Below are 27,935 nucleotides of genomic sequence, written 5' to 3'. Positions count from 1 at the left end.
CAGAAGTCTCTATGGGGTTGGCTGAGGCCTTCATTCAGATGGCACCACTGCTTAAACTCTTCTGCCCAATCTTGCTTTCTTCTACTTTTCAAAGATATTTATCTCTGTAAAAATTGGCCTGCAAGCTAATCTTTATTTCATAAGAAGCTTCTTGTGAAACTCAATTTATGACAGGGATATTGGTGTAATTTCACTTTTCATGTCTCTTAGAAGAAAAGTTGAACATCTTTGTGTACCTTTATGTTTATATATGCTAATGCCTAGGGGCTTCTCAGGTGGCACTAGTGGTAAAGGACCTATCTGTCAATGCAGGAGACATAAGAGAGGCAGGTTGCATCTCTGGGTTGGGAAGATCTCCTGGAGAAGGAAATGGCAACCCACTCCAGTATTATGGACTGAAGAATACCATGGACAGAGGAGCCTGGTGGACTACGGTCCATAGGGTCACAAAGAGTTGGCCATGAGTGAAGTGACTTAGAACACGTGTATGTTTGTGTGTGTGTGTGTGTGTGTGTGTGTGTGTACAAATCAGAGAAGGCAATGGCAACCCACTCCAGTACTCTTGCCTGGCAAATCCCATGGATGGAGGAGCCTGGTAGGCTGCAGTCCATGGGGTCGCTAGAAGTCAGACACGACTGAGCGACTTCACTTTCACTTTTCACTTCCATGTACTGGAGAAGGAAATGGCAACCCACTCCAGTGTTCTTGCCTGGAGAATCCTAGGGACAGGGGAGCCTGGTGGGCTCCCGTCTATGGGGTCACACAGAGTCAGACACGACTGAAGCGACTTAGCAGCAGCAGCAGCATACGCAAATATATATAATGCTATGACTTCCCTGGTGGCTCAGATGGTAAAGCATTTGTCTACAATGAGGGAGACTTGGGTTCGATCCCTGGGTTGAGAAGACTCCCTGGAGAAAGAAATGGCAACCCACTCTGTACACTTGCCTAGAAAATCCCATGGAAGGAGGAGCCTGGTGTCCATGGGGTCGCAAAGAGTTGGACACCTCTAAGTGACTTCACTTTCACTTTCATATATAATGCTATTTGCATTATTCTTTTATCTGATTCTAATATTTATGTTATCTATTAGATCAGACTTCTTTGATTTCTGATCTTCTGTGTATTTTAGAATTCTTTATATCCATTTTTGTGAAATATATACTGCAAATATATTTTCCTGGTTTCTCATTTTGTGTTGACACTGATTATGTTGGTATTTTCCACCCATTTTTTCCTGTTCCTTATAAAATCAAGTTTACCAACATATTCCTATACTACTTTTAGTAGATGATGTGTAGTTTAAAGGATTACAAAGAATTTACTGGTGTTTTCTCCTAGTACAGGTAAGGTTTAATTTTTAAAATTAGAGCTTTGTCATTTTAGAGTTATGGTGGTAGTCTGGAACTACTTCTATACCAGTTTTCCTAAAGTAATTTTACAAAAAGTTCATTTTTTCAGTGATTTAAAATGCCGCCTTCATTATATATTAAATTTCTATATGTACCTGAGTCTACATCTGTATTATATCTATACTGTTATGTAGCTATATCTAATCTCTGTTACGGAGAAGGCAATGGCACCCCACTCCAGTACCCTTGCCTGGAAAATCCCATGGACGGGGGAGCCTGGTAGGCTGTAGTCCATGGGGTCGCTAAGAGTCAGACACGACTGAGCGACTTCACTTTCACTTTTCACTTTCATGCATTGGAGAAGGAAATGGCAACCCACTCCCGTGTTCTTGCCTGGAGAATCCCAGGGATGGGAGAGCCTGGTGGGCCGCTGTCTATGGGGTCGCACAGAGTTGGACACGACTGACGTGACTTAGCAGCAGCAATCTCTGTTAAGTCATGTCCAAACACAAAACACTTTTAGTTATAGATTTTTTAATAACCCTATTATCTAGGATTCATTCTTACTCATTGTTTTTTTTTTTTATAGGATTCCTCTAGATATAATTACATGTCTGTTTTCCCACAGGAATGTAAAAATAAGCATATACAGTTCAAGCAAATAAAAACTTATTGAAATATCTTACTGGGATACTATTAGTTTTATAATCAATGATAATCTTATTATCTTCAGTTATTCTACAGGAAAATATAGGTATTTTCCTATTTGTTCAAGTCTACTTTATATATTTCCAGAATGTTTTAATGTTGTCCTCATAAGTGTTTTGTACATATCATTTATTTTCACTTTCATTTTTATTACTAAGTAGTTCATATAGGCCTCTCTCTTTTATCAGACCCTTTTAATTGATTATATTTTGCATCTATGAAAGTTATTGATTTCTATATGCTAAATATCTATGTTACTGTCTCACTAAATGCTTTTCCAAATTTTATATCTGGTTGTTTATTCTTGTCTCATTAACTTTCAAAATCACTTTACATAATAGTGGATAGTATGCATTCTCCCTTGCTCCTGATGTTGATGATGGGAATGGCACTAGAATGGTTATTTAGGGGCTGAGATATACATGTTTCATCACTTTGAGAAATTATCATAAATATATGTATATATGTGTATATATGTATATATTTGGGGGATTCCCCAGTGGCTAAATGGTAAAGGATCTGCCAGCAATGCAGGAGCCTCAGGAGATACAGGTTCAGTCCTTGAGTCAGGAAGATCCCCTGGAGGAGGGCATGTCAACCCATTCCAGTATTCTTCCCTGGAGAATCCCATGAACAGAGGAGCCTGGTGGGCTATATAGTCCATGGGATCACAAAGAGTCAGCCACAAATGAAGTGATCTAGCATGCAACACATATATATTTTAACCAGAAATTTGTATTAAATTTTTAAAAAGACTTTTTATAGCAACTACAAAGAAAATCTATGCTATAGACAGTTTAAATTGTATTGGCATTGCCTTTGAAAGCCTAACAAAATTCTTTTAATGGAATCATGTGAACATGGTGCTCATTTGTGGTGTAGTTCTTTGGTAACATTCTGCTTCTTCTATGTCATTAATCAGTTTAAGTTCTGCAACTCTCCTGGGGACAGTTTTAAGTTTATTTCTTTAGGAAATTTTTATCTCACCTGAGTTTTCAAATGAATTGACATAGAGGTCTGAAACATTCTCTCTTATAATTTATTAAATAGTCCTTTATTTCCCACTAGCCATTTCTAATTTTGCATTACTTTGCTTTCTCTTTTTCTTTGACTGAATGAGTATGTGTTTTGTCTTCTGTGTGTGTTTGTGTATCTTCAAAGGGTAAAAATTATTTTTTTCACTTATTAGTTCTACCTTGTTCTATTTATAAAGTACTTCATTTCCATTTCAAATTTTAGTTATATCCACTTTTTTAATGTATATTGCATTTTTCTGATAATTTTGTTTGACTTGAGGATTCAATTCATTTCATTCTTGCATTTTCATTTTTATAAGCCTGCTAACTTATGATTTTTATTCTGACAACTTATTTGGATATAAAGTGTGCCATTCTTTATTATTATTTCATTTATTTGGGAATTGTGACTTGAATTCTCCAATAAATTGTTTAATTAGATTTACTTAAAATATTAGTTACTGGAAACTTGTTAAAATATATTATTGATTACTAGGCTTATTGTGCTTCCCTGGTGGCTCAGACGATAAAGCATCTGCCTGCAATGTGGGAGACCCGAGTTTGATCTCTGGGTCAGGAAGATCCCCTGGAGAAGGAAATGTGTGTGTGTGTGTGTGTGTGTGTGTTTGGTCATTACCAACTCTTTGTGATCTCATAGACTGTAGCCTGCCAGGCTCTTCTGTCCATGGACTTTTTCAGACAAGAGTACTGGAAAAGGTTGCCATTTCCTACTCCAGGGGCTCTTCCTGACCCAGGGATCAAATCCATGTCTCTTGCGTCTCCTGTACTGGCAGGCAGATTCTTTACTACTGCACCACCTGGGAAGCCTGCATGTAACTAGAATCCTTTCTATTTTATTTCTTTTTACTGGCTGTTTTTATTTCTCTTCTTGCCATCCGTTAGTATATTTTAAGGAAGATCTATTTACCCGTGGGCATCTTTCAATTAATTTAATTCCATTATTATTTTGTATTGCTCTTTCCATTTCATTCCTGAAATCTGCCACTTTTTGGTTTGTATATTTTTTCTACTGTATGAGGTTTTTTCCAGGTTTTGAATTTCTTACTTGATAATTTTATATCTACAAAAGCTTATTTAATGATACATCATTCTTTCTGGAGTATTGTTTTATAGAATTTGTATGACTCATCATTGCTTTATCCAGGAAAAGTATCTTTATGCATTGGAAAATTTTATTAAATTTCTGTTTTCATATATAGTAATTTTGTAAACCTATTGCCAATGATATTTTGTTCTTCATGAGTATCTCAGATCTTCCAGAATAGAGATGCTTAAGGATGGTGAGAGATTAGATGTTTCTCTTAAATGGTAAAAGGAGCAGTGTTTCAGAGGAGCACTATTACTAGTTGGGAACTAGTACACCAAGAAGTACCCTGATGCAACACCATTAGGAGTGGAAAATATTTTTTCAAACCAGTCAATCTTAAAGGAAATCTACCCTGAACATTCATTAGAAAGACTGATGCTGAATAGCTGAAGCTCCAACACTTTGGCCACCTAATGTGAAGAGTCAACTCACTGGAAAAGACCTTGATGATGGGAAAGGTTAACAGCAAAATGAGAAGAGGGTGGCAGAGCGTGAGATGGTTGGATAGCATCACCAACTCAATGGATTTGAATTTGAGCAAATTCTGGGAAATAGTGCAGGTCAGGAAAGCCTGGAGTGCTGCCATCCATGGCGTTGCAGAGTTGGACACAACTTAGTGACTGAACAACAACAATGATAAATTTTTCTGCAGAGTTCTTAATTTCTATCACTAGTTTTCACTTTTCCTGTTGCCAACAATATTCTAAGAGATGCCAGTCTCTATCAAGTGTTTTTCTATTTCTTTTCCTGTTTTTTAGGTGGTAAATTTTAAAACCTGTCATCTTCAGTTTTGTGCATATTCAAGTAGCTTCATTCTGATTCATTTTCTTCATCCTGAGTTTTAAAAGAAATATTATTACTAATACAGTGTTTCAGGTTTAAAAATAAAATAAAAAAAAAGAAAACTAAAAAAAAAATAATAAAATAAAATAAATATTATTAACTTTTCCACTATAGAATATTTTAAGCTTTTGATGAATGCCTTTGTCAACTTAAAGAAGTTCCCTTTATTTTTAAATTTCTAAGGCTTTTGAATATTTGGTAGAATTCATCTTTAAAAATTACCTGTGCCTGATTTACTTGCATTTTAGGGGCTTGCCCATTTTTAAATTAATTTTGTTATACATTTCAGCAGAGAAGGCAACGGCGCCCCACTCCAGTACTCTTGCCTGGAAAATCCCATGGACGGAGGAGCCTGGTAGGCTATAGTCCATGGGGTTGCTACGAGTCGGACACAACTGAGTGACTTCACTTTCACTTTTCACTTTCATGCATTGGAGAAGGAAATGGCAACCCACTCAAGTGTTCTTGCCTGGGGAAACCCAGGGACGGCGGAGCCTGGTGGGCTGCTGTCTATGGGGTCCAATAGAGTCGGACACGACTGAAGCGACTTAGCAGCATACATTCCAGAGAGAATTATGATTTTTTCAAAGAACCAACTGTTTATTTGGCAAAATCTTTTAATTTTGCCTTTACTTTCTATTTCATTAAATCCTACTGTTGCATTTCACATGTCCTTCTACATATGCATATATATTATATAATTATAATGAATAACATTCAGTTCAGTTCAGTTGCTCAGTTGTGTCCAACTCTTTGCGACCCCATGAATCGCAGCACTCCAGGCCTCCCTGTCCATCACCATCTCCCAGAGTACACTCAAACTCACGTATATTGAGTCGGTGATGCCATCCAGTCATCTCATCCTCTGTCGTCCCCTTCTCCTCCTGCCCCCAATCCCTCCCAGCATCAGAGCCTTTTCCCATGAGTCAACTCTTCGCATGAGGTGGCCAAAGTACTGGAGTTTCAGCTTTAGCATCATTCCTTCCAAAGAAATCCCACGGCTGATCTCCTTTAGAATGGACTGGTTGGATCTCCTTGCAGTCCAAGGGACTCTCAGAAGTCTTCTCCAACACTACAGTTCAAAAGCATCAATTCTTTGGCACTCAGCCTTCTTCACAGTCCAACTCTCACATCCATACATGACCACTGAAAAAACCATAGCCTTGACTAGACGGACCTCTGTTGGCAAAGGAATGTCTCTGCTTTTGAATATGCTATCTAGGTTGGTCATAACTTTCTTTCCAAGGAGTAAGTGTCTTTTAATTTCATGGCTGCAATCACCATCTGCAGTGATTTTGGAGCCAAAAAAAATTAAAGTCTGACACTGTTTCCACTGTTTCCCCATCTATTTCCCATGAAGTGATGGGACCAGATGCCATGATCTTAGTTTTCTGAATGTTGAGCCTTAAGCCAACTTTTTCACTCTCCTCTTTCACTTTCATCAAGAGGCTTTTTAGTTCCTCTTTACTTTCTGCCATAAGGGTGGTGTCATCTGCATATCTGAGGTTATTGATATATCTTCCGGCAATCTTGATTCCAGCTTGTGCTTCTTCCAGCCCAGCATTTCTCATGATGTACTCTGCATATAAGTTAAATAAGCAGGGTGACAATATACAGCCTTAACATACTCCTTTTCCTATTTGGAACCACATATATACTTTAACCCACCCATAAATTTAGAAAGTATACTTTATATTCAAATATTTTAAATATAAAGTTACAATTGTTGCTACTTCTAATTCAATCTTGTTACTTTCAGGGAATGTAATCTATTAGCTGAATATTATGTTATTAGCTGAATAACCTGTTTGGTATAAATATATAAAGAATCTAAGATTTTGAGGTGGGAAAGTTTTATTAAATATACACTTTTCTAGACTACTTGAGGCAGAAACTAAATGGTCACTTAACTATGTATAGGTGGTATTAGAATCTTCTTTCAAAAAAAAAATACTTGTGACTTTTTGGTACATATTGGTATTTCAAACATCTATCTAAATCAACTATTCCATAGTCTTAAAGGGAGTTCTAGCTGGTCAAAGTCAACAACAAGCATGTAATTTACTTTAACTTCTTCATATGCTGTCTGATAAATTACAGCACTTTACAAGCATTTGTTGGAAAAAAGTATAAATGTTAAGATAAAACCAAATTTCTGAGATTTGACACAGCCTAAAATTTGTTGTAGAGTTCTGAAATCTCATATTTAATTGTCAGATTTCCACAGAACAATCACCCAGTGAATGGCCTTACTTAATCATTTTGATCCTGTTTTGAGTTGGCCAAGGACAGAAAGAATACTAACAGCTCAAGGTTTTAATGCATCTTTGGTGCTCAATGTCTCAATGAACAAAATCTCAAAACATTAAAAAGTAAAGAGATTTTGATCAATATTTTTTTTTGGAGATAGGCTTTTTTCACATATTTCTAGATTGATTATACTTTGTTTTTCAGAGAATTTTGGTGTGTGTTTATGTGTCTTTTAAGGAAATAAGAGTGGCCACATTAAAAGTGATCATGAGTAAAAATCCAATGATATGAAAATTGTTTGAAAACAATATACAGAAAATTAAAATTACACATAAGAGACACAGATGTATAGAACAGTCTTTTGGGCTCTGTGGGAGAGGGAGGGGGGGATGATTTGGGAGAATGGCATTAAAACATGTATAATATCATATAAGAAACGAATCGCCAGTCTAGGTTCGATGCAGGATAGAGGAAGCTTGGGGCTGGTGCACTGGGATGACCCAGAGGGATGGTATGGGGAGGGAGGTGGGAGGGGGGTTCAGGATGGGGAACACGTGTATACCCGTGGCGGATGCATGTTGATGTATGGCAAAACCAATACAATATTGTAAAGTAAAAAAAATAATAATAATAATAATAATTTAAAAATAAATAAAAAATATTAAAAAATGATGCATCTAGGATCAAAATATACTTCTAAGTGTAGAAGCAAAATATCTCCTGTTGGTAGACATAATAACAACCTCACAAACCTTTGTACTTTATTCAACACCTATAATTTCTTTGCTTATTTTATGTCTACCACAGCCACTGTGGGCTTGGGGAATAAGTGGCACTTCATTCACATGTAATATCATAGACTGTCTTGTATAGTTATAGTTACAAGACTCAAGCTATTTTTCCAATAATAGTACTAGCTATATCATAACAGTGAGCATATTAAATTTGATCTGTACTCTGGGTAAATAATCCCAGTACCAATCACAATATGGTAGATGCCCATACAGTAAATTTAAAATAAATAACAAGAGACTTGGCTAGTCTTTATGAGGGGGTGTCTTTACCTTAATTTTCCAGCCACCTTCAGTAGAAATATAATCACAGGAAAGGTAATTTTACAAAGCAGGAAATAATAATTATTTTACTTCACAGAAATAATTCTTTCTTTCTGTGAAACCACAATCTATATTATATTAACTTAGTAGAATAAAAACACTGATTATGAATTTGAAACCATGGTGGAATTTTGACGAGGGCAACATGGCAATGTACTTCAAATTGAACTCATTTTTCACTTTTAATTTTCAAAGAGCAGCAATAAAACTAGTAACTTCATTTCTTTTTAAAAGAACTGAAAATCTAGGAAATAAAATGTTTTTATTTGGGACATCAGAAACCAGGCACCTTTCCTTGAATTGGCAGAGAGTTTATCTTACTCAGACAGCTCAATACTGATATTTATATTCACAAGCAGAAAACATATTGGTATCAGTAAAAGTTTAATGACACACATGCTTTTCACCTGATTATACACTGTTCATTCATTTCTTATAATAAATTCTGTTTAATTTTTACAGCTTTTAAATATGGGAAATACTACAATGCTTAAAAATAGCATGCTTTAATTTATTGTCTATTCAACATGTGCAGTGAGAGAATTGTTTTCAGATAATGTCCTTATCAGATACAACAGTGAAATGTAATGAAAACATTGTATTGGGTTGATTAGGTGATAGAACTGAGGATTGGGGGCATGCTATTTTCTACAGTATTTCTAATGAATAATTTAAAATTATTCCAAGTGAAATCGTCAGCTCTCATGAGCAACACTCTGTACTGCTGAATAGAGACAGTGAATGAATTCACCAACATATAAATTTTTTTCATTTAACACAGATTTGGAAGATAACTGGGCAATTGCTTATGCTTATAAATCTGAACCACTTAACATGACTGCAACTCTGCTTATCCCATATTAGAGAGGAAAAGGCAGCCATATCCTTGACAAAAACTGCTTCTTAACTGCAACTTACATTGTAAGATAGAGGATCAAATATGGGACCTCAGAAATTAGACTCTACATAAGGAATGCCATAGGGAGAAGGGGAAAGGAAACTATCTGAAGTGGTCTATTGTAAAAAAAAAAAAAAAAAAAAAAAAAATTGTGTCATTGCTTGAATCAAACTGTTTCCAATACTGCATATTGCACATTCTACTCAGAAGGAAATTTAATTTAGCTTATATAGATTTTTAAATTGCCAACATCCACTGGATCATCAAAAAAGCAAAAGAGTTTCAGAAAAACATCTATTTCTGCTTTATTGACTATGCCAAAGCCTTTGACTGTGTGGATCACAATAAACTGTGGAAAATTCTGAAAGTGATGGGAATACCAGACCACCTGACCTGTCTCTTGAGAAACCTATATGCAGGTCAGGAAGCAACAGTTAGAACTGGATATGGAACAACAGACTGGTTCCAAATAGGAAAAGCAGTCCATCAGGCTGTATATTGTTACCCTGCTTATTTAACTTATATGCAGAGTACATCATGAGAAACACTGGGCTGGAAGAAGCACAAGCTGGAATCAAGATTGCCAGGAGAAATATCAATAACCTCAGATATGCAGATGACAGCACCCTTATGGCAGAGAGTGAAGAGGAACTCAAAAGCCTCTTGATGAAAGTGAAAGAAGAGAGTGAAAAAGTTGGCTTAAAGCTCAATATTCAGAAAACTAAGATTATGGCATCTGGTCCCATCACTTCATGCAAATAGATGAGGAAACAGTGGACACAGTGTCAGACTTTATTTTTTTGGCTCCAAAATCACTGCAGATGGTGATTGCAACCATGAAATTAAAAGACACTTACTCCTTGGAAGGAAAGTTATGACCAACCTAGATAGCATATTCAAAAGCAGAGATATTACTTTGCCAACAAAGGTCCGTCTAGTCAAGGCTATGGTTTTTCCAGTGGTTATGTATGGATGTGAGAGTTGGACTGTGAAGAAGGCTGAGTGCCGAAGAATTGATGCTTTTGAACTGTGGTGTTGGAGAAGACTCTTGAGAGTCCCTTGGATTGCAAGGAGATCCATTCTAAAGGAGATCAGCCGTGGGATTTCTTTGGAAGGAATGATGCTAAAGCTGAAACTCCAGTACTTTGGCCATCTCATGCGAAGAGTTGACTCATGGGAAAAGACTCTGATGCTGGGAGGGATTGGGGGCAGGAGGAAAAGGGGATGACAGAGGATGAGATGGCTGGATGGCATCACTTCACTGACTTGATGGACATGAGTTTGAGTGAACTCCGGGAGTTGGTGATGGACAGGAGGCCTGGCCTGGCGTGCTGCGATTCATGGGGTCGCAAAGAGTTGGATATGACTGAGAGACTGAACTGAACTGAACTATATAGATTTTTGGAAAACTCAGTTTTTTAATTTATTATTATCTTTAACAGAATATATAGAAGCAGAGAAACTTTATTCATAAATTGTGTTTTGTCATATTTATATAAAAAGTATCTGGAAATACATAGGGTTTAACAATATTTTACTTTTGATATGGGAATTCCAGTTCTGAAACTAAAATTAAAGAAATAATTTATAATAAAGTAAGTTTTATACATAGTGAAATCTATAACTACAGCAAACTGTCACTAATTTAAACACTGAACAATCATGGTTAAGTAGGTGCGTGAGTACTGTCACTTCAATCATGTCTGACTCTTTACAACTCTACGGACTGTATGCCGCCAGACTCTTCTGTCCATGGCATTCTCAGGCAGGAATGCTGGAGTGGGTTGCCATGCCCATCTCCACAGGAACTCCCCTACCCAGGGACTGAACACAGGTCTCCTGAATTGCAGGCAGATCTGTTGCCACTAGTGCCAGCTGGGAAGGTACACCCAGTCAACTAAATATGAATATTCAAAAGAATTGTACTCAAAATTGTTTACCACTATGGGACCATTTTGCTTCTAAATTAAAATATCAGGATAAAATGCTATAGTTTACATAAAATTATAATCATATTTAAAAGAATACTGGAGGAAAATGTCATAATTTTTTTTCTACTTTTATATTTTGGAATTATGTTAACAAGCATTAGTTTTGTAAATGAGGGGGGAAAAAACACTAAAATATTTATAAGGAAAATTGTCCATTTCTGCAATGAATATATCCTGAAACACTAATTTGTAGCCTGGTCTTTAATCAATGTATTTTTGTTTACCTACTAATTGTGTAAGAGAGAAAAATGTTTGCAAAAATTTACTACTTTCATTTGGTAAGACAGTTCAAACAGATAAATATATTTTCAGTCAATGGGGAAGCTCTCAAATGTAGCTTAGCATCTAGTACTACAAAAGTAGTCTTCCTGACTATTGGCTGCTAAGCTCTCTGTCCCTGTCATTTCTCTCTCTCTGGGCACATCAGTTTAGGTGGTATCCTCAGGCATGTAAAAGGAAGGAAGAAGGGGTAAAAAGTCATCTCTGGTGACATGCATTACTGTTTAGACAGTAAATTATTAAACTATTTTTGGAGGTCCAATTTTACATTCTATATCAAAGCCTAAGCAAAGACATATATGTACACATACACTTTGCCTAGGTACCTTTTGATATCTAGAAATATATATTTATAGTAATAATGTTTACCTTTGAATACTTTTTAGTATCAAAAATAGAAATAAATTTGATGATTAAAAGTAATTCATTTAAATATGGTATGATATGTTTACTGGACATAATGTAGAGTAGCTATTAAAATCACATTTTAAAATAATATTAAATATTAGAAATGCAATTAAATGATGTGAGAAAATGCTCATAAATTACTCTTTAAATGTTACAAGTTAATATATAGCTTTGCATGTTTTTAGGGAAAAATGACATATTTTTCATGTAAAAAGGAATTCAAAATATATACAAAAACTGATTTGCAATGTGCCAGTGTGGGGTGATGAGACCATATTTGATGTTATATATACCTTTATTTAGTTTATTCAGTTATTACTTTACAAATTTTTATAGTGTGTATATATGTAGATGTCAATATGGTAATTATAAACAATTCATTAAAGAGCTTTTATGTTAGCTGTTTTAAAATTGAGGCAAAGAGATTCAAAATATTTACTAAAATTCTCTGTTTGTATATATGTGTTAACTTAAGAATAAATTGTATTTACCGAGGCACTGACCTCTGATTCATTAACAAAGTAAATTAACTTTAGCCACATTGCCAAAATATCCTCAAATAATCATGCAGCCATGTTTATTTCTCAGTGAGGCAAACCTCAAGTTCTCTGAACTGCAACTAGAATATATCAAAATGTTTTCTAGTTCAATGAAATTTTGTTATAATCTCCATATGGAAGAGGAACAAAGTAAACACATCTGCTCTATGAAGTTGTTCTTCTGAATATTTCAGAAATAATGAATTAGACTGCATTTCAGACTGGTTTGATTGGAGACAGAAGGTATTTCTTCCCAAGGCTTGTAAATAAAATTTTATTAAATATATAAATACCTCAGTTCTTACATGCCAACATGTTCATCCCTGACTCCTGCTCTGCCAATTCCACACTTTCAAAATGACATTTCACTTCCTACTTTGTTGGATAGACTATCTTCTAAGATATATATATATATATATATATATATATATATATATATATATATAAAGTCTCTTAGTCCTGTCTGACTCTTTGCGACCCCATGGACTGTAGCCCGCAAGGCTCCTCTGTCCATGGGATTCTCCAGGCAAGAATACTCAAGTGGATTGCCATTCCCTTCTCCATATGTATATGCTTAGTTGACTTCCCTGGAGGCTCAGAAGGTAAAGAATCTGCCTGCCAATACAGGAGACACTAGTTCGACCCCTGGAAGATCTCCTGGAGAAGGTAATGGCAACCCAGTCTAGTATTCTTGCCTGGAGAATCCCACTGACAGTGGAGCCTGGTGGACTACAGTCCATGGGGTCTCAAAGAATTAACGCAATTGTATGACTAACAATTGGAGAAGGCAATGGCACCCCATTCCAGTACTCTTGCCTGGAGAATCCATGAATCCTGGTTGGCTGCAGTCCATGGGGTCGCTAAGAGTCGGACAGGACTGAGCGACTTCACTTTCAATTTTTACTTTCATGCATTGGAGAAGGAAATGGCAACCCACTCCAGTGTTCTTGCCTGGAGAATCCCAGGGACGGGGAAGCCTGGTGGGCTGCCGTCTGTGGGGTCGCACAGAGTCGGACACAACTGAAGCGACTTAGCAGCAGCAGCATGACTAACACTTAAGATATGCTGAGTTGCTCACTCGTGTCCAACTCCTTGTGACCTTTTGGACTTCAGCCTGCCAGGCTCCTTTGTCCTTTGGATTTTTCAGGCAAGAATAGTGGAGTGGGTTGCCATTTTCTCCTCCATGGATCTTCCCCCTCCCAAGGATCAAACCTGCATCTCTTATGTCTCCTGCACTGCAGGTAGATTCTTTACCTGCTGAGCCAATGGAAGTCCATTTATGTTACATTTACTCATCTATAGATGTATTATACATCTTTCTCTACCTTTCTCTGTATCTTATGAATATATTCAAAATTTGTATATAATTTTGACTACTTGGGTTTGTATTCAGATTACTGAATAAAAATGCAGATAATTAAAATTTTAATAAGATGTCACCACAAGCAATTGTAAGATTTGGAAGATTTATTATTTTGGCACAAGTATATCCCCAGTATTTATAATAACAAAATTTATGATTAACAAGCAAAAGTGAATCAGGTCAGCAATTTGCTGGTAAAGCTTCCTCCAGTTCACATAAACATCAAAAATATTCCATTAATATCACCTGTCTGTTATAATCATTTAATAGTTCAGTATAGAATCACCCCAAATTTTTTTCATATATAAGTGCATTCATTTATTTAAAAACATAAATGAGATCACATCATATATTACTCTATAACTTATTTTTCTAATAATATACCTTGAAAAATGATCTACTTTTCCACTGTGGAAATTATGTATGGTCAAATTATTTATTTCAGCTTTGCTTAAAATTAAAGTTAAAATCATGGCAATTACTTTAATAGTACAGACTTTGGAAAAGTGCTGCCTTTTAAGTTATTGACATTGATTTTAAGAATTCAAATTTCTGAGCTGCCCAATGTAAATATGTATATGGATAATGGTAAAATTTTGTGAATATGCACAAGACTTGAAGATATTAAGAACATAAAAGCACTCAGGTTGCTTAGGGATCTTTTGTCACATTTATTTTTATTCTATTCTTAGTAAGCATGAAAGTTGCTCAATCATGTCCAACTCTTTTGACCCCATAGACTGTCACTTGCCAGGCTTCTCTTTCCATGGAAATTTCCAGGCTAGAATACTGGAAATGGGTAGCCATTCCCTTCTCCAGGAAATCTTCTGGATTCAGGGATTGAACCTGGGTCTCTTTCTTGCATTTCAGGCAGATTCCTTACCATCTGAGCCACAAGATAATCACCCATTTGAATTGTGATGCTGAAGAATTGATGCTTTTGAACTGTGGTGTTGGAGAAGACTCTTGAGAGTCCCTTGGACTGCAAGGAGATCAAACCAGTTAATCCTAAAGGAAATCAAACCTAAATAGTCATTGGAAGGATTTATACTGAGGCTGAAGGTCCAATACTGTGGCCACCTGATGCAAAGAGCTGACTCATTGGAAAAGACCCTGGTGCTGGGAAAGATCAAAAGCAGAAGGAAGCAACAGGGTTGGATGACATCACTGACTCGATGGACATGAGTTTGAGCAAACTCCGGGAGACAGTGAAAGACAGGGAAGCCTGGTGTGCCCAGTTCATGGGGTCACAAAGAGTCAGACATGATTGAGCAACTGAACAACAACAAAGTAAGTATGAAATTGATTCTTGGCTAGTATGTTTATAACATTCTTAAGAAAGATTCCAATTTATCCACAATGCTTTATCTTGATAAATCATCATTTACCTGTTACTAGACTGTTTATTTGATTTTGAAGGAAACTTTATTTCTCATGAATATTTTATTGGTAATTAGTTTCAAATTGACTCATAACCTTACCATATTTTAATTATTTATTGTGAATTCCCTGATCCTTTTTATAATTAGTAAAACTGCATAAACTGGTTAATATTCACTTGAAATGTAGAGGAAAAATAACATTTTATTCTCTTTTTATCCAAAAGTCCATAAAAATATAGCACAGACTTTATGACTTTAACACCTAAGAAATCTATTTTATCCTGGGTTTTAGAATCTGCCTTGCATTTCCTTCTGTGAGTGTTCCATAATTTATTAACTATTCAGTTTTTGATGGACATTCAGGTTGCTTCAGGTATTTGAAATTTTATAACACTTTGAAAACATTACTTGTACCAAATAGGTGATATATATTTGTTGAATGAGAAATTGTCTCTCGAGTTTCTTCAGGTCTTTGAAAGTAGGACTTTGGTTCTTTCTATTTATTAAATTCTATATCCCAAGGCCCTCAACTCATAGCACACATGTGTATCTCACTAAATTTTATTGACTGCTGAAAATGTTTTGTGGGTGGCTTGAATTAGGGCTACGGATGGGGACCCTCTTCCTAAAACATCCCTGAGTTGGATATGTGACTGGATGCCACAGATATTAACCATCGACGCAGAATGCCATGTGGATGGCAACGAAGAGGAACACAGCACTTACCTGGACCAGGAACATAGCTATGTGGTGAAACTCTCCACGGCCCCCTTGCTTCACAGGAACTGTCATGAAGAATTTGCTACCATCTCTAGAAAACACGGGCTCCTCATTCTAAAAAACAGAAGCACGTATAACAATCTCAAAAGGGCATCTGAAAATTGTGCTGCCAACTACTACCAATACATTCATGGATTAGACAAATAATTGGTTTATTTTGGCAAAAGATTGAATTATTATTTAAAATATAAAAGTATCATAATATTTTTAAAGTGAACTCAGTGATGCTTTAGGCACATGGGCATATGTGTGTTTTTGAAAGGTGAGATGGATGGAAAAGTATCTTGCATATTGAATAGAAATAATTCACAATTAGACTAAAGACAGTTTTAAAACTGGTTCAGAAAATAATTTTCATATCTTCACATGTGATTGTGCTTAGAGATGTACCCTTAAAAAATTAAGAAAATATGAGCAGCTGTAACAGTTTATCAAAATCTTTTTTTAATTTGGAAATTGTATGACATACAGTATTTAATACATCTTCCTGAAATCTTTTACTCAGCAAGTGAAGTTATTGAAGATACATTTCTGATGATGTTATATAAATTTACTGTAAATACAAAAATGAAAAGACTGCAAAATTGGAACCAATCAGTTGAAAATGATTTAATTCAAATTTCCCATCCTCACTGCTCACTTTTTCACAAACACACAAACATAGATGCCCATTTGATGATTTTTTTAATTAAACTTCAGTGGCATGCTAAATCAATACAATTGTTTTTGAAAATTAAATGATGGAGGCTATACTTATAGACTGCTTTCTCTTGCATAAGAGGAAACATTAAGAAATTGGATTTATATAACAAAAAATTGAGCTCTTTCTTTTGGATTAGTGAGAGTGACTATGTTGTTTTTGTTCATTCCCTAAGTCCTGTCCGATTCTTTGCAACCCCATGGACTGCAGTGTGCTAGGCTCCACAATTCCCTGGAGTTTGCTCAAATTATTGCCTATTGAGTTGGTGATGCTATTCAACCATCTCATCCTCTGTTGCCTCCTTCTTTTGCCTTCATTCTTTTCCAGCATCAGGATCTTTTCCAATGAGTTGGCTCTTCACATCATGTGACCAAAGTATTGGAGCTTCAGCATCAGCATCAGTTCATCCCCTAAATGAAGCAGGGTTGATTTCCTTTAGGCTTGACTGGTTGGATTTCCATGCTGTCAAAGGGACTTTCAAGAGTCTTCTCCAGCACCATAATTCAAAAGCAATAATTTCTCGGCACTCCACCTTCTTTATCTCACATCTCTACATGACTACTGGAAAAAAAAACATAGCTTTGTCTATACAGACCTTTGTGAGCAAAGGAATGTTTCTGCTTTTTAATACACTATCTAGGTTTGTTATAGCTTTCCTTCCAAGGAGATAGAGTCTTCTAATTTTATGGCTGTAGTCACTGTCTGCGTTGATTTTGGAGCCAAAAAAAAAAAATAAAATCTGTCATTGCTTCCACTTTTCCCCCTTCTATTTGCCATGAAGTGATGGCACCAAATGCCATGATCTTCGTTTTTTGAATGTTGAGTTTCAATCCAGCTTTTTTACTCTCCTCTTTCACCCTCATCTAAAGAGACTCTTTAGTTCCTCTTCACTTTCCATCATTAGAATGGTATCATCTACATATCTGAGGTTATTGATATTTCTCCTGACAATCTTGATTCCAGCGGGTGAGTCATCTAGCCTGTCATTTTATATGATGTACTCTGCATATAAGATAAGTAAGCAAGGTGACAGTTATTTGGCCTTGTTCTATTCCTTTCCCAATTTGGAACCAGTCAGTTGTTCCATGTCTATTTCTAACTGTTGCTTTCTTGACCCACATGCAGGTTTCTCAGGAGACAGGAAAGGTAAGGTGGTCTGGTATTTTCATCCCTTTAAGAATTTTCCATAGTTTGTTGTGATCCACCCAGTCAAAGGCTTTAGCATAGTTCAAGAAGCAGAGGTAGTTATTTTTCTGGAGTTCTATTGCTTTTTCCATGATCCAATGGATGCTGGCGATTTGATCTCTTGTCCCTCTGTCTCTTCAAAACCCAGTTGGTACATCTGGAATTTCACAGGTTACATACTGTTGAAATTGAACTTGAAGGATTTTGAGCATAAACTTGCTAGCATGTGAAATGAGTGAAATTGTACTGTAGTTTGAACATTCTTTGGCATTACTCTTCTTTGGGATTGGAATAAAAACTGACCTTTTCCACTCCTGCAGTCACTGCTGAGTTTTCCAAATTGCTGACAAAATGAGTGCAGCAGTTTAACAGCACCATCTTTTTAGGATTTGAAATAGGTTAGCTGGAATTCATCCACCTCCCCTAGCTTCATTAGTAGTAATGCTTTCTAAGGCCCACTTGACTTCAAACTCCAGGATGTCTGGCTCCAGGTGAGTGATCACACCATAGTGATTATTAGTGGTAACATTAAGACCTTTTTGTATAGTTCTCTCTTGCCACCTCTTCTTAATCTCTATTGACCTTAATCTCTATTTAGGTCATTACTGTCTGTCCTTTATCATGTCCATCTTTGCAAGCAATATTCTCTTGATATCTCCAATTTTATTGAAGAGATCTCTTTTCTTTCCCATTCTATTATTTCCCTCTATTTCTTTTCATTTTTCATTTAAGAAGACATTTTTATATCTCCTTGCTCTTCTCTGGAACTCTGCATTCAGTATACCTTGCAATTTCTCCTTTGACTTTTGCTTCTCTTCTTTCTTCAATGGTTTTTAAGCCTCCTCAGACCACCCCTTTGCCTTCTTGAATCTCTTCTTGTTTGGGATGGTTTTGGTCACTGCCTCCTATACATTGTTTTGAACCTCAGTCAATAGTTTTTCAGGCACTCTGTCTACCAGATCTAATCTCTTAATCTGTTTATCACTGCCACTGTTTAATCATAAGGAATTTTATTTAGATCATACCTTAATGGCCTAGTGGTTTTCCCTACTCTCTTAAATTTAAGCCTGACTTTTGTAGTAAGGTGCTCATGATCTGAGCCAGAGACAGCTCCAGGTTTTGTTTTTGCTGACTCTATAGAGCTTCCCCATCTCTGGCTGCAAAGAACATAATCAATCTGATTTTTATATTGACCATCTGGTGATATCCATTTGTCAAGCTATCTCTTTGGCTTTTGGAAAAGTGTGTTTACTGTGACCAGCCTGTTCTCTTGATAAACTCTGTTAGACTTTGCTCTGCCTATTTTGTACTCCGAAGCCAAACTTGCCTGTTCTTCTGGATATTTCTTGACTTTATACTTTTGCATTCCAATCCCCCATGATGAAAAAGGACTTCTTTTTAGTGTTAGTTCTAGAAGATGTTGTAGGTCTTCATAGGACTGGTCAACTTCAGCTTGTTTTCCATCAGTGTTTGGGGAATAGACTTGGATTACTGTGATGTTAAATGGTTTGCCTTGGAAAGGAACCAAGACCATTCTGTCATTTTTGAGATTTCACCCAAGTACCACATTTCAGTCTCTTTGGTTGACTATGAGGGTTACTCCAATTCTTCTAAGGGATTCTTGCCCACAGTAGTAGGTATAATGGCCATCTGAACTACATTCACCCATTCCTGTCCAGTTTAGTTCACTCTTTCCCAAGATGTTGATGTTCAATCTTGCCCTCTCCTGCTTAATCATGTCCAATTTACCTTAATTCATGAACCTAAAATTGCAGGTTCCTATGCAATATTGTTCTTAACAGCACCCAACTTGACTTTCACCACCAGACACATCCACAACTGAGTGTCATTTCTGCTTTGGCCCAGCCACTTCACTCTTTTTGGAACTAATGGTGATTGTCCTCTGCTCTTCCCTAGGAGCATACTGGACACCTTCCAACCTGGGAGGCTCATGTTCTGGTGTCATATCTTTTTGCCTTTCATACCATTCATGGAGTTCTTGTGGCAAGAATACCGAAGTGATTTGTCATTTCTCCCTCCAGTGGACCACGTTTTGTCAGAATTCTTCATTATGACCCATCTGTCTTAGATGACCCTGCATGGCATGGCTCATAACTTCAATGAGTTACACAAGCCCCTTCTCCAAGACAAGGCTGTGATCCATAAAGGAGAAGAGTGACTATACATATGGTATAAAGTAAGGCTTTGATATGGTTTCCTTAACAGGTCTTCAGAATGGCTCAAGCACTGTTAAATGACCTGATCCTCCACTCTCTCTCATCTCTTCTTCCTTCCTTCTGCATCCTGCATTTTTCTGTTCCAGAGTCTGCACATTTTAACTTTTTTCCCTCACTTTGTCTGGCTCTTTCTCAGCCCTCACTCTTTCTTTCACTCTCTTTTTTGGTGGAACTCATTTATTTTTATTATTGGAATAATGTTGATATACAATGTTGTGTTAGGTATACAGCAAACTGAATCGGTAATACATATATCCACTTTTTTAGATTTTTTCCCATATAGGTCATTACAGAGCACTGAGTAGATTTCCCTGTGCTATACAATAGGTTCTTATTTATCTATTTTGTTTATACTCATGTGTGCTCAGTGACTCAATTGTGCCCAACTCTTTGCAACTCCTTGGCTATAGCCCACCAGGCTCCTCTGTCCATGGGATTCTCCAGGCAAGAATACTGGAGTGGGTTGCCAGTTCCTTCTCCAAAGGATCTTCCTAACCCTGGTATCAAACCCATGTCTCCAGGGTCTTCTGCATTGCAGGTGGATTCTTTACCACTGACACCTGGGATAGTAGTGTGCATAAGTCAATGCCAGTCTCCCAATTTATCCCTCCCTTCCCTTCCCCCTCAGTAACCAAAGTTGGTTTTCTACATCCATGACTATTTCTGTTTTGTAAGTAAATTCATTTGTACCATTTTTTTTAAAGTTCCACATTTAAGCAATAACTTACGTTATTTTTCTTTCTCTGACTTACTTCACTTAGTATGACAATTTCTAGGTCCATCCATGCTGCTGCAAAAAGATCTTCATTGATCTCATCCTTTCTCTGCTCTAAATCTACCTTATCAGGCACGTGTTTTCTGGTAATCCCATGTAAATTGTGATTGGGGAAACTAGATCATCCATCTGTATTTGAATCCCCCATCACTCTTTTAGCACCTTTCTATTTTGTCCATACCACCTAATACCATCCAACATATATTTTATGTATGTATTCGTTTGTTTGTATATGAATGGATGTGTGTATGTGTGCATATAGGTAGGTAAGTAGATGGGAAGTAGAAGGCGTTCTTCTATAGAATGTAAGCTCCATGAGGCAAAAACCTTGTATTCTTCACTGCTCTGCATTTGGCACCCAGGACAGTGACTATTGAATAAGCTGTATTTAATAATCATTTATTGAATGAATAAGTAAATTAATAACTATTTAATAATCTCGAGTCTGATTCTGGTTTCATTAGTAAAATAGAAATATCTTACTAACATTTCTATCTTACTAATAGAAAATATAATAAATATTTTTATTCTTTTTTAATTATTCTATTTATTTTATTCTATTGTTACTAATAGAAAATATAATAAATATAAAAAATAAAAATATTATTTTTACTGTATACTTTATGGACACTCATGAAAATGTAAATGGTATGTGTAATAAATTTGAAAGTCTGAACTAATACAACACAAGGGTGGGAAAAATGCTTTGCAAGGCAGATAATAAATACTGACAAGATATTTGATGGAGAGAATCACATTCTGCAGTGTGATTTGTTGTTCAGTCTCTCAGTCATGTCTGACTCTTTGTGACCCCATGGAATACAGCAGGCCAGGCTTCCCCTGTCCTTCACCATCTCCTGGAGCTTGCTCAAACTCATGTCTATTGAGTTACTGATGCCATTCAACCATCTCATCCTCTGTCATCCCTTTCTCCTGCCTTCAATCTTTCCCAGCATCAGGGTCTTTTCTAGTGAGTTGGCTCTTTGCATCAGTTGGCCAAAGTATTGGAGCTTCAGCTTCAACATCAGTCCTTCCAGTGAATATTCAGGACTGATTTCCTTTAGGATTGACTTGTTTGATTTCCTTGCAGTCCAAGGTACTTGCAACAGTCTTCTCCAACACCACAGTTTAAAAGCATCAATTCTTCAGCTCTCAGGCTTCTTTATAGTCCAACTCTCACATCCATACATGACTACTGGAAAAACCATAGCTTTGACTAGACAGACCTTTGTTGGCAAAGTAATTTCTCTGTTTTTTTAATAGGTTTGTCATAGCTTTTATTCCAAGGAGCAAGCGTCTTTTAATTTCATGGCTGCAATCACCACCTGAAGTGATTTTGAAGCCCAAGAAAGGAAAGTCTGTCACTCTTTCCATTGTTTCCCCATCTATTTGCCATGAAGTGATGGGACCAGATGCCATGATCTTCGTTTTTTGAATATTGAGTATTATTGCAGATTTTGTACTCTCCTCTTTCACCTTCATCAAGAGGCCTTTAGTTCCTCTTCACTTTCTGCCATAAGGGTGGTGTTACCTGCACATCCAAGGTTCTTGATATTTCTCCCAGCAATCCTGATTCCAGGATTCATCCAGCCCAGCATTTCCCATGATGTACTGTGCATATAACTTAAATAGGCAGGGTGACAATATGCAACCTTGATGTACTCCTCCCCAATTTGGAACCAGTCCATTGTTCTATGTCTGGTTCTAACTGTTGCTTCTTGCCCTGCATATAGGTTTCTCAGGAGGCAGGTAGGGTGATCTTTATTCCCATCTCTTGAAGAATCTTCCATAGTTTGATTTGATCCACACAGTCAAAGGCTTTAGCAGAGTCAAAGCAGAAGTAGATGATCTTCTCATATTCTCTTGATTTTTCTATGAACCACTGGATGTTGGCAACTCTGATAGAGTCAAGAATTCTGTATTTTCTATCCCTTGCCTATATGTAATATCTCTCTCTGCCTTTTCAATGAGACTTCTTCTGTCTGAAGTAAGCTTTCACTCATCTTTTTTGTGCTATATCTTCCTCATTTTTTACTTAAACTCAAAACAGAAACCATTTTTAAATTTCTGTAGCTAGAAAGCCCCTCTTATTTAGGAAATCTATCCCTGGAGACTCTAAGTAGTACTCTGTATTCATTTCTCATGACTTTCAGTGCACTCTATTATATGGTTGACTTCCTTCACTAGGCAAGTAATAATTAAACTACGTTTGTAATTTTATTTTTTTTCCCTAGGACACAGTAGGTGACCTACTTATAACTGCACAGATGAATGCATGTGTACAATGGGCAAAAATATTTGTTACATATATCACTTTATCTACTACATTTACTCCAAACTATTGGCTCCTCCCTATTCAAGATTCTGCTCCTGTGCTTTACTCCAAAATTAAATCTGAGCATTGTCCTTTTTATGTTAGTCCCTCTTCCTCCAATTCTCATACCTTGGAAATAGTTCATTTTAAGGAATAGATGGGCGTTATAATTACTAATACATTTCTGGGTTTAAAAACTTTCACCACTGGACAGAAACTAGTTATACAGCTCTATATAGAGCCTTTCCTACAATCAAATAAAGAATGAAGCCAATCTCACTGTCCATGTTTATGACCTTAAGCAAGGCAGTGTTTATGACACACAGGCCAATGAACTGAGGATAGCACACTTTACCTCTTGACCAAACATTTTTTATACTGGTTATTCCAATTATAAGTCTCTTGAAAGATAGCAGAAACATGCTCACTTCTCTCTGCTCTTCTCACCAAACAGAAAACAAGCATGAGTATTACATTAAATTTCTCATTTTCTTGGAAAGTTGCTTCACCTTATTACACATTCTCATCCTTTTAATTTCACTGAATTCTAAGTATTTCATGAAATTCCCTTAGAACTTTTGGAGAAAAAATCAACTGTAACAAACTACTTCCAACATTTTCTTATTGAATACTTGATAACTGTGTTTTTTTAATTTCTATTAAATATTCATAAATTTGGGACTTAAAATATAGGTAACATAATCCTAAAAATTCATGCATTGTGTTGTTGTATGTTAGACTATTATGAATGTCACTGACGATTAAAGTAGGTTTAATAATGCAGGTAATTTAGAATAAATCCATATCTATTTTTATTATTTTCAATTATTTAACTTAATTTTGATTTTTTTTTTTGCTAAATAAAGTCAGTTTTTCCCTCAATTTAATTTTGCACATTGATTACAATTAAATAGTTCATATTGTTATCTATGGAGAGAGAGATGACAGATGGATGATAGACTGACAGACAGGCAGATAGGGAGACAAATGTATCTACAGCACATTCACAATCTTTCTTACTCTTTTTTTTTTTTTTTATTCAACAGGTACATATGGAACTCTTCTTATAACCAGACTGTATTTTAAGCATTTGTTATATAATTAATAAAAAAAAAAAATGAACAAAATTCTTGTCCTTGTGAAGTTTGTAAATAAAAAAATCTCAGAACTAACTGTGTAAGTTTACATAAATATTGCACTGGACTTTAAGTTTTATTGGGGGATGTTATTTGACTAGGGTGTTTTGAAGAGGTGACTTCTTAAGCAGGTAATATAGGCTGAAGTTTGACAAATAAGCAACTTTCAGGTAAGAAAGCAATTTAGAAAATTCTGTTCAGAAGGAAGAGTTCACATAAAGGTCTGGTGAATATGAGGGCTAATGGAGAAAATGAGAGAAAAGATGATACGACAGAGTTGGAAAAGATGATATGACAGAGCTGGAAAAGCTTTCAAATTAATCTCTTATAGACCCTTCAAGGATGTTGGTCTTTATCTATAGAACAAAGGGGAGATACAAATTTTCAGTTGTGAGAGAATATCAGAGTGTTTGGGGCAGTAGAATTAGCTATGTATTTTGAAAAGATCACTCAGCCAGGCTGAAATGTGGAGAAGAGATTGGCAGCTTCCTAAGGGATTGAGAGTTCACCAGTCAAGGAGGATGTGCAGTGCTGATACTTTGATCCTGTATAGTGTTTGTGAATTGGAGAAAAGTAAATGATGTGAAATCTTTGAGAGTAAATCAAAATAACTTGGTGATGAGTAACATATGCAGATAAGGATAAAAAAGTTCAATAATCCTCAGTAGGTTTATGATTTTGATAGCTGGGTGGATAAATACGCCTGTGACTTCTATGATAAGAATACAGACTTACTGGAAGAGAATGGAGTTTAGTTTGAACCTGAGGAGTATGCTGTTACTTTTATAGATTTAGGAGAAGATGCCAAGCATGAGTTTGTGTATATATCAGAACTCAGAGAATTGAGTTGCCAGGGGCCATACAGTCAGAGGTAGCAATTGAAACCACAGACATATATGACACCCAGGGAGAGAATATGAAATAAAAGAGCACTGTAAAGAACAAAACAAATCAAAACCAAATAAGCCAAGCAAAACATTTCCTTTGCAAAAAGCAGTGATGAAGTTAGTAGTAAAATGGGTTTATCTATATTTGAATAATCTTGTGTTTCCTTCTGAAATATTCAGTTAGTACGTTGTGGAGATGTTTATGATCATCCGGATTCTAGCTCCATTTATATCACAAGCTAGCACTGTGTAAACTAGAAATTATCTAAGGAAATGTTCATCTGAATAGCAATTTATGTGGAGACTTGGTCAGCTTTCTGGGCAACTTGAGCAATGCTGATGGTTCCTAGTTTATATGGGCTGCACCTTTTTATTCAACACAAATATTTACTTTTACGAATGGTCCCAAAAATGGATCCTGGTAATAATTCAACAACTTGCGTTCTATTAAAAAAAAAGTAATCTTTTCACAAATGATGTTATAAAACCCAGGTCATATATATTTTAACAAAAAAGACTCACTTATTCAAGCATACCAGAGCCTTAAATTCATAGAACTGAAATAACTTTTAAGAAAAAGTTATATATAAAACAAAAGAGCAAATATGATAGAGATGATGACAAAATGTGACATAAAGAGACCGTCTGTACCATACCTGTTTAGACAGCCACGTATCTGATGTCATCTCATATTTCTGAAACAGAACAATTAAATCCATGAAGTATCTAAGGACCAGAATGAGCATGCATTGATTTCACTTTTTTGCAACAATGTTATCCTTCAGGCACTTTTCCCCTCCTTGCAGCTAGTGAAATACCTTGAGAAATCCCATAGTCATTATTGATTTAAGCTGAATGAATAAGTAGAGAACTGAAATGAAATGCTTTTCTTTGGTGAACCCCTTCAGGATTCTCAGTTGTGCTTCACCAGAGATAGAAGATAACTTTCCAATTCTGTTTGATTACATCATTCAAACTGTTTTGAGTCACTAGACAACCGTCTCTTTTCACCTCTGGCCATCATCAGAATACAAAATGATTAAGACCTTCCAAAAAAACTGGGCAAACAGCAAGGAATAAAATTTAAGAGTGGACATACTGTCATTCGATCCATTCTTACCATAGTCACTCTTTCCCCTTAGGTAAAATAATTAAACATTTGAAATGGCAAAGCTTTTTGTATCTTTAGAATAATTTCACACATGATCAGAATAAAATTACATATCAAAAAGCAAACTTAGACTAATCTCAATTTGAATATGTGTATATAAGGCAAATTTTAGTAATGCTGTTTACATGTAGCAACTTATATCTTATGGTTCTCTGGAAAAATGATTCTATAATAAAAGTATTCAAAAGGAGAAAACTAAATCAGAATATATTGGTGATTTTACCTGTATGCAAAATTATATCATTTCAAATTATAAATAATAATAATTATTTATTTATAGTTTGTTTTTACCAATTTTCCCTTTTAAATACATATTATTATTATATAACTACTAACCATTTCCCTTTTTCAGGGCATTTCTCTTCAAATAGATTTTTTCTTAATTTATATACCTATATCAGAAAAACATCTAACTGAATCATTCCTTGATTTCCTATTCATATTTTGACAGTAATCATCCTTGGTATCTGTAAACACAGATACAACATGGGGAGAGGGGAGGAGAGGGTGAGATGTATAGAAAGAGTAACATGGAAACTTACATTACCATATGTAAAATAGATAGCAACAGGAATTTGCTATATGGCTCAGGAAACTCAAACAGGGGCTTTGTATCAGCCTAGAGGTGTGCAATGGGAAGATGGGAGGGAGGTTCAAAAGGGAGGGGATATATGTACACCTATGGCTGATTCATGTTGAGGTTTGACAGAAAACAGAAAAATTCTGTAAAGCAATTATCCTTCAATAAAAAATATATCAATGCCACTGCTTATTAGTGTCACTAAGTTTTGTTACAATGCACAAAGTTCCAAAATTTCACATGCAATTATTTGTCTTACTATTTCAATTATAGTAGAAAGTAAAATCTTTCTAACTCCATAATGAAATAGAAATAGAATATCAATAAGGTATCAATTCTAGAACATGATTGGGTTCTTATAGCTTTTCTATTGAAGCATTTTGCCTATATAGATTATCCCTACCTATATAGACAATTGACAGGGTTTTTCTAACTAGAACATATGCATGAACAATTTGTAAATGACTTTGTAATCAACTGACTAGGAAACCATCCAGAACACTTAAACAAATAAATAATGAAATTCTGATCAGCCTATAAGCCAGTCAGATGGAAAAAGATAATTAAAACATATTTTATAATAAACACAAGCTAAATGTAAAGAAAATCAGTGAAACCCAGTAAGTAAATGGCTGATGCCCATCTATTGTACTTTGTTGTCATACTATGTTCATCTTTCCAATCACAAATAACTTTTTTCCTCTTTAGTTCTACCTTTTACAGACCATTTAAAAATAATGTTTAAAAATACTTGTATAATTTGCATATAGTGAAATGTATAGGTCTTAAGTGTATGTGATGAGTTTTGATAAATGTATTTACCTCCCATCAAGACATGAGAATTTTACATTTTTAAACACATTCCCTCAAGTCCCTTCACAGAGGTTTCAAAAGACAGCTACTCCTACAAACTCTTTT

At 35.8% G+C, this 27,935-nt stretch overlaps 1 protein-coding gene across 2 annotated transcripts in view; it reads right to left on the bottom strand.

The window, feature by feature from the left end:
- DPP10 (dipeptidyl peptidase like 10) overlaps nt 1–27,935 on the bottom strand; it is a 793,501-nt gene that overhangs the window by 72,305 nt on the left and 693,261 nt on the right. For both annotated transcript variants that reach the window (XM_025277255.3, XM_025277261.3), the window contains exons 12-13: nt 25,923–25,961; nt 15,979–16,086 (exon numbers count right to left, since the gene is read on the bottom strand). In XM_025277255.3, the coding sequence (XP_025133040.2) occupies nt 15,979–16,086; nt 25,923–25,961 (147 nt within the window). The remainder of the gene's footprint in view (nt 1–15,978; nt 16,087–25,922; nt 25,962–27,935) is intronic.

The sequence above is a fragment of the Bubalus bubalis genome, chromosome 2 (assembly GCF_019923935.1).
Source record: "Bubalus bubalis isolate 160015118507 breed Murrah chromosome 2, NDDB_SH_1, whole genome shotgun sequence".
Lineage (NCBI taxonomy): Eukaryota > Metazoa > Chordata > Mammalia > Artiodactyla > Bovidae > Bubalus > Bubalus bubalis.
This window is presented reverse-complemented; position numbering and strand designations above follow the sequence as displayed.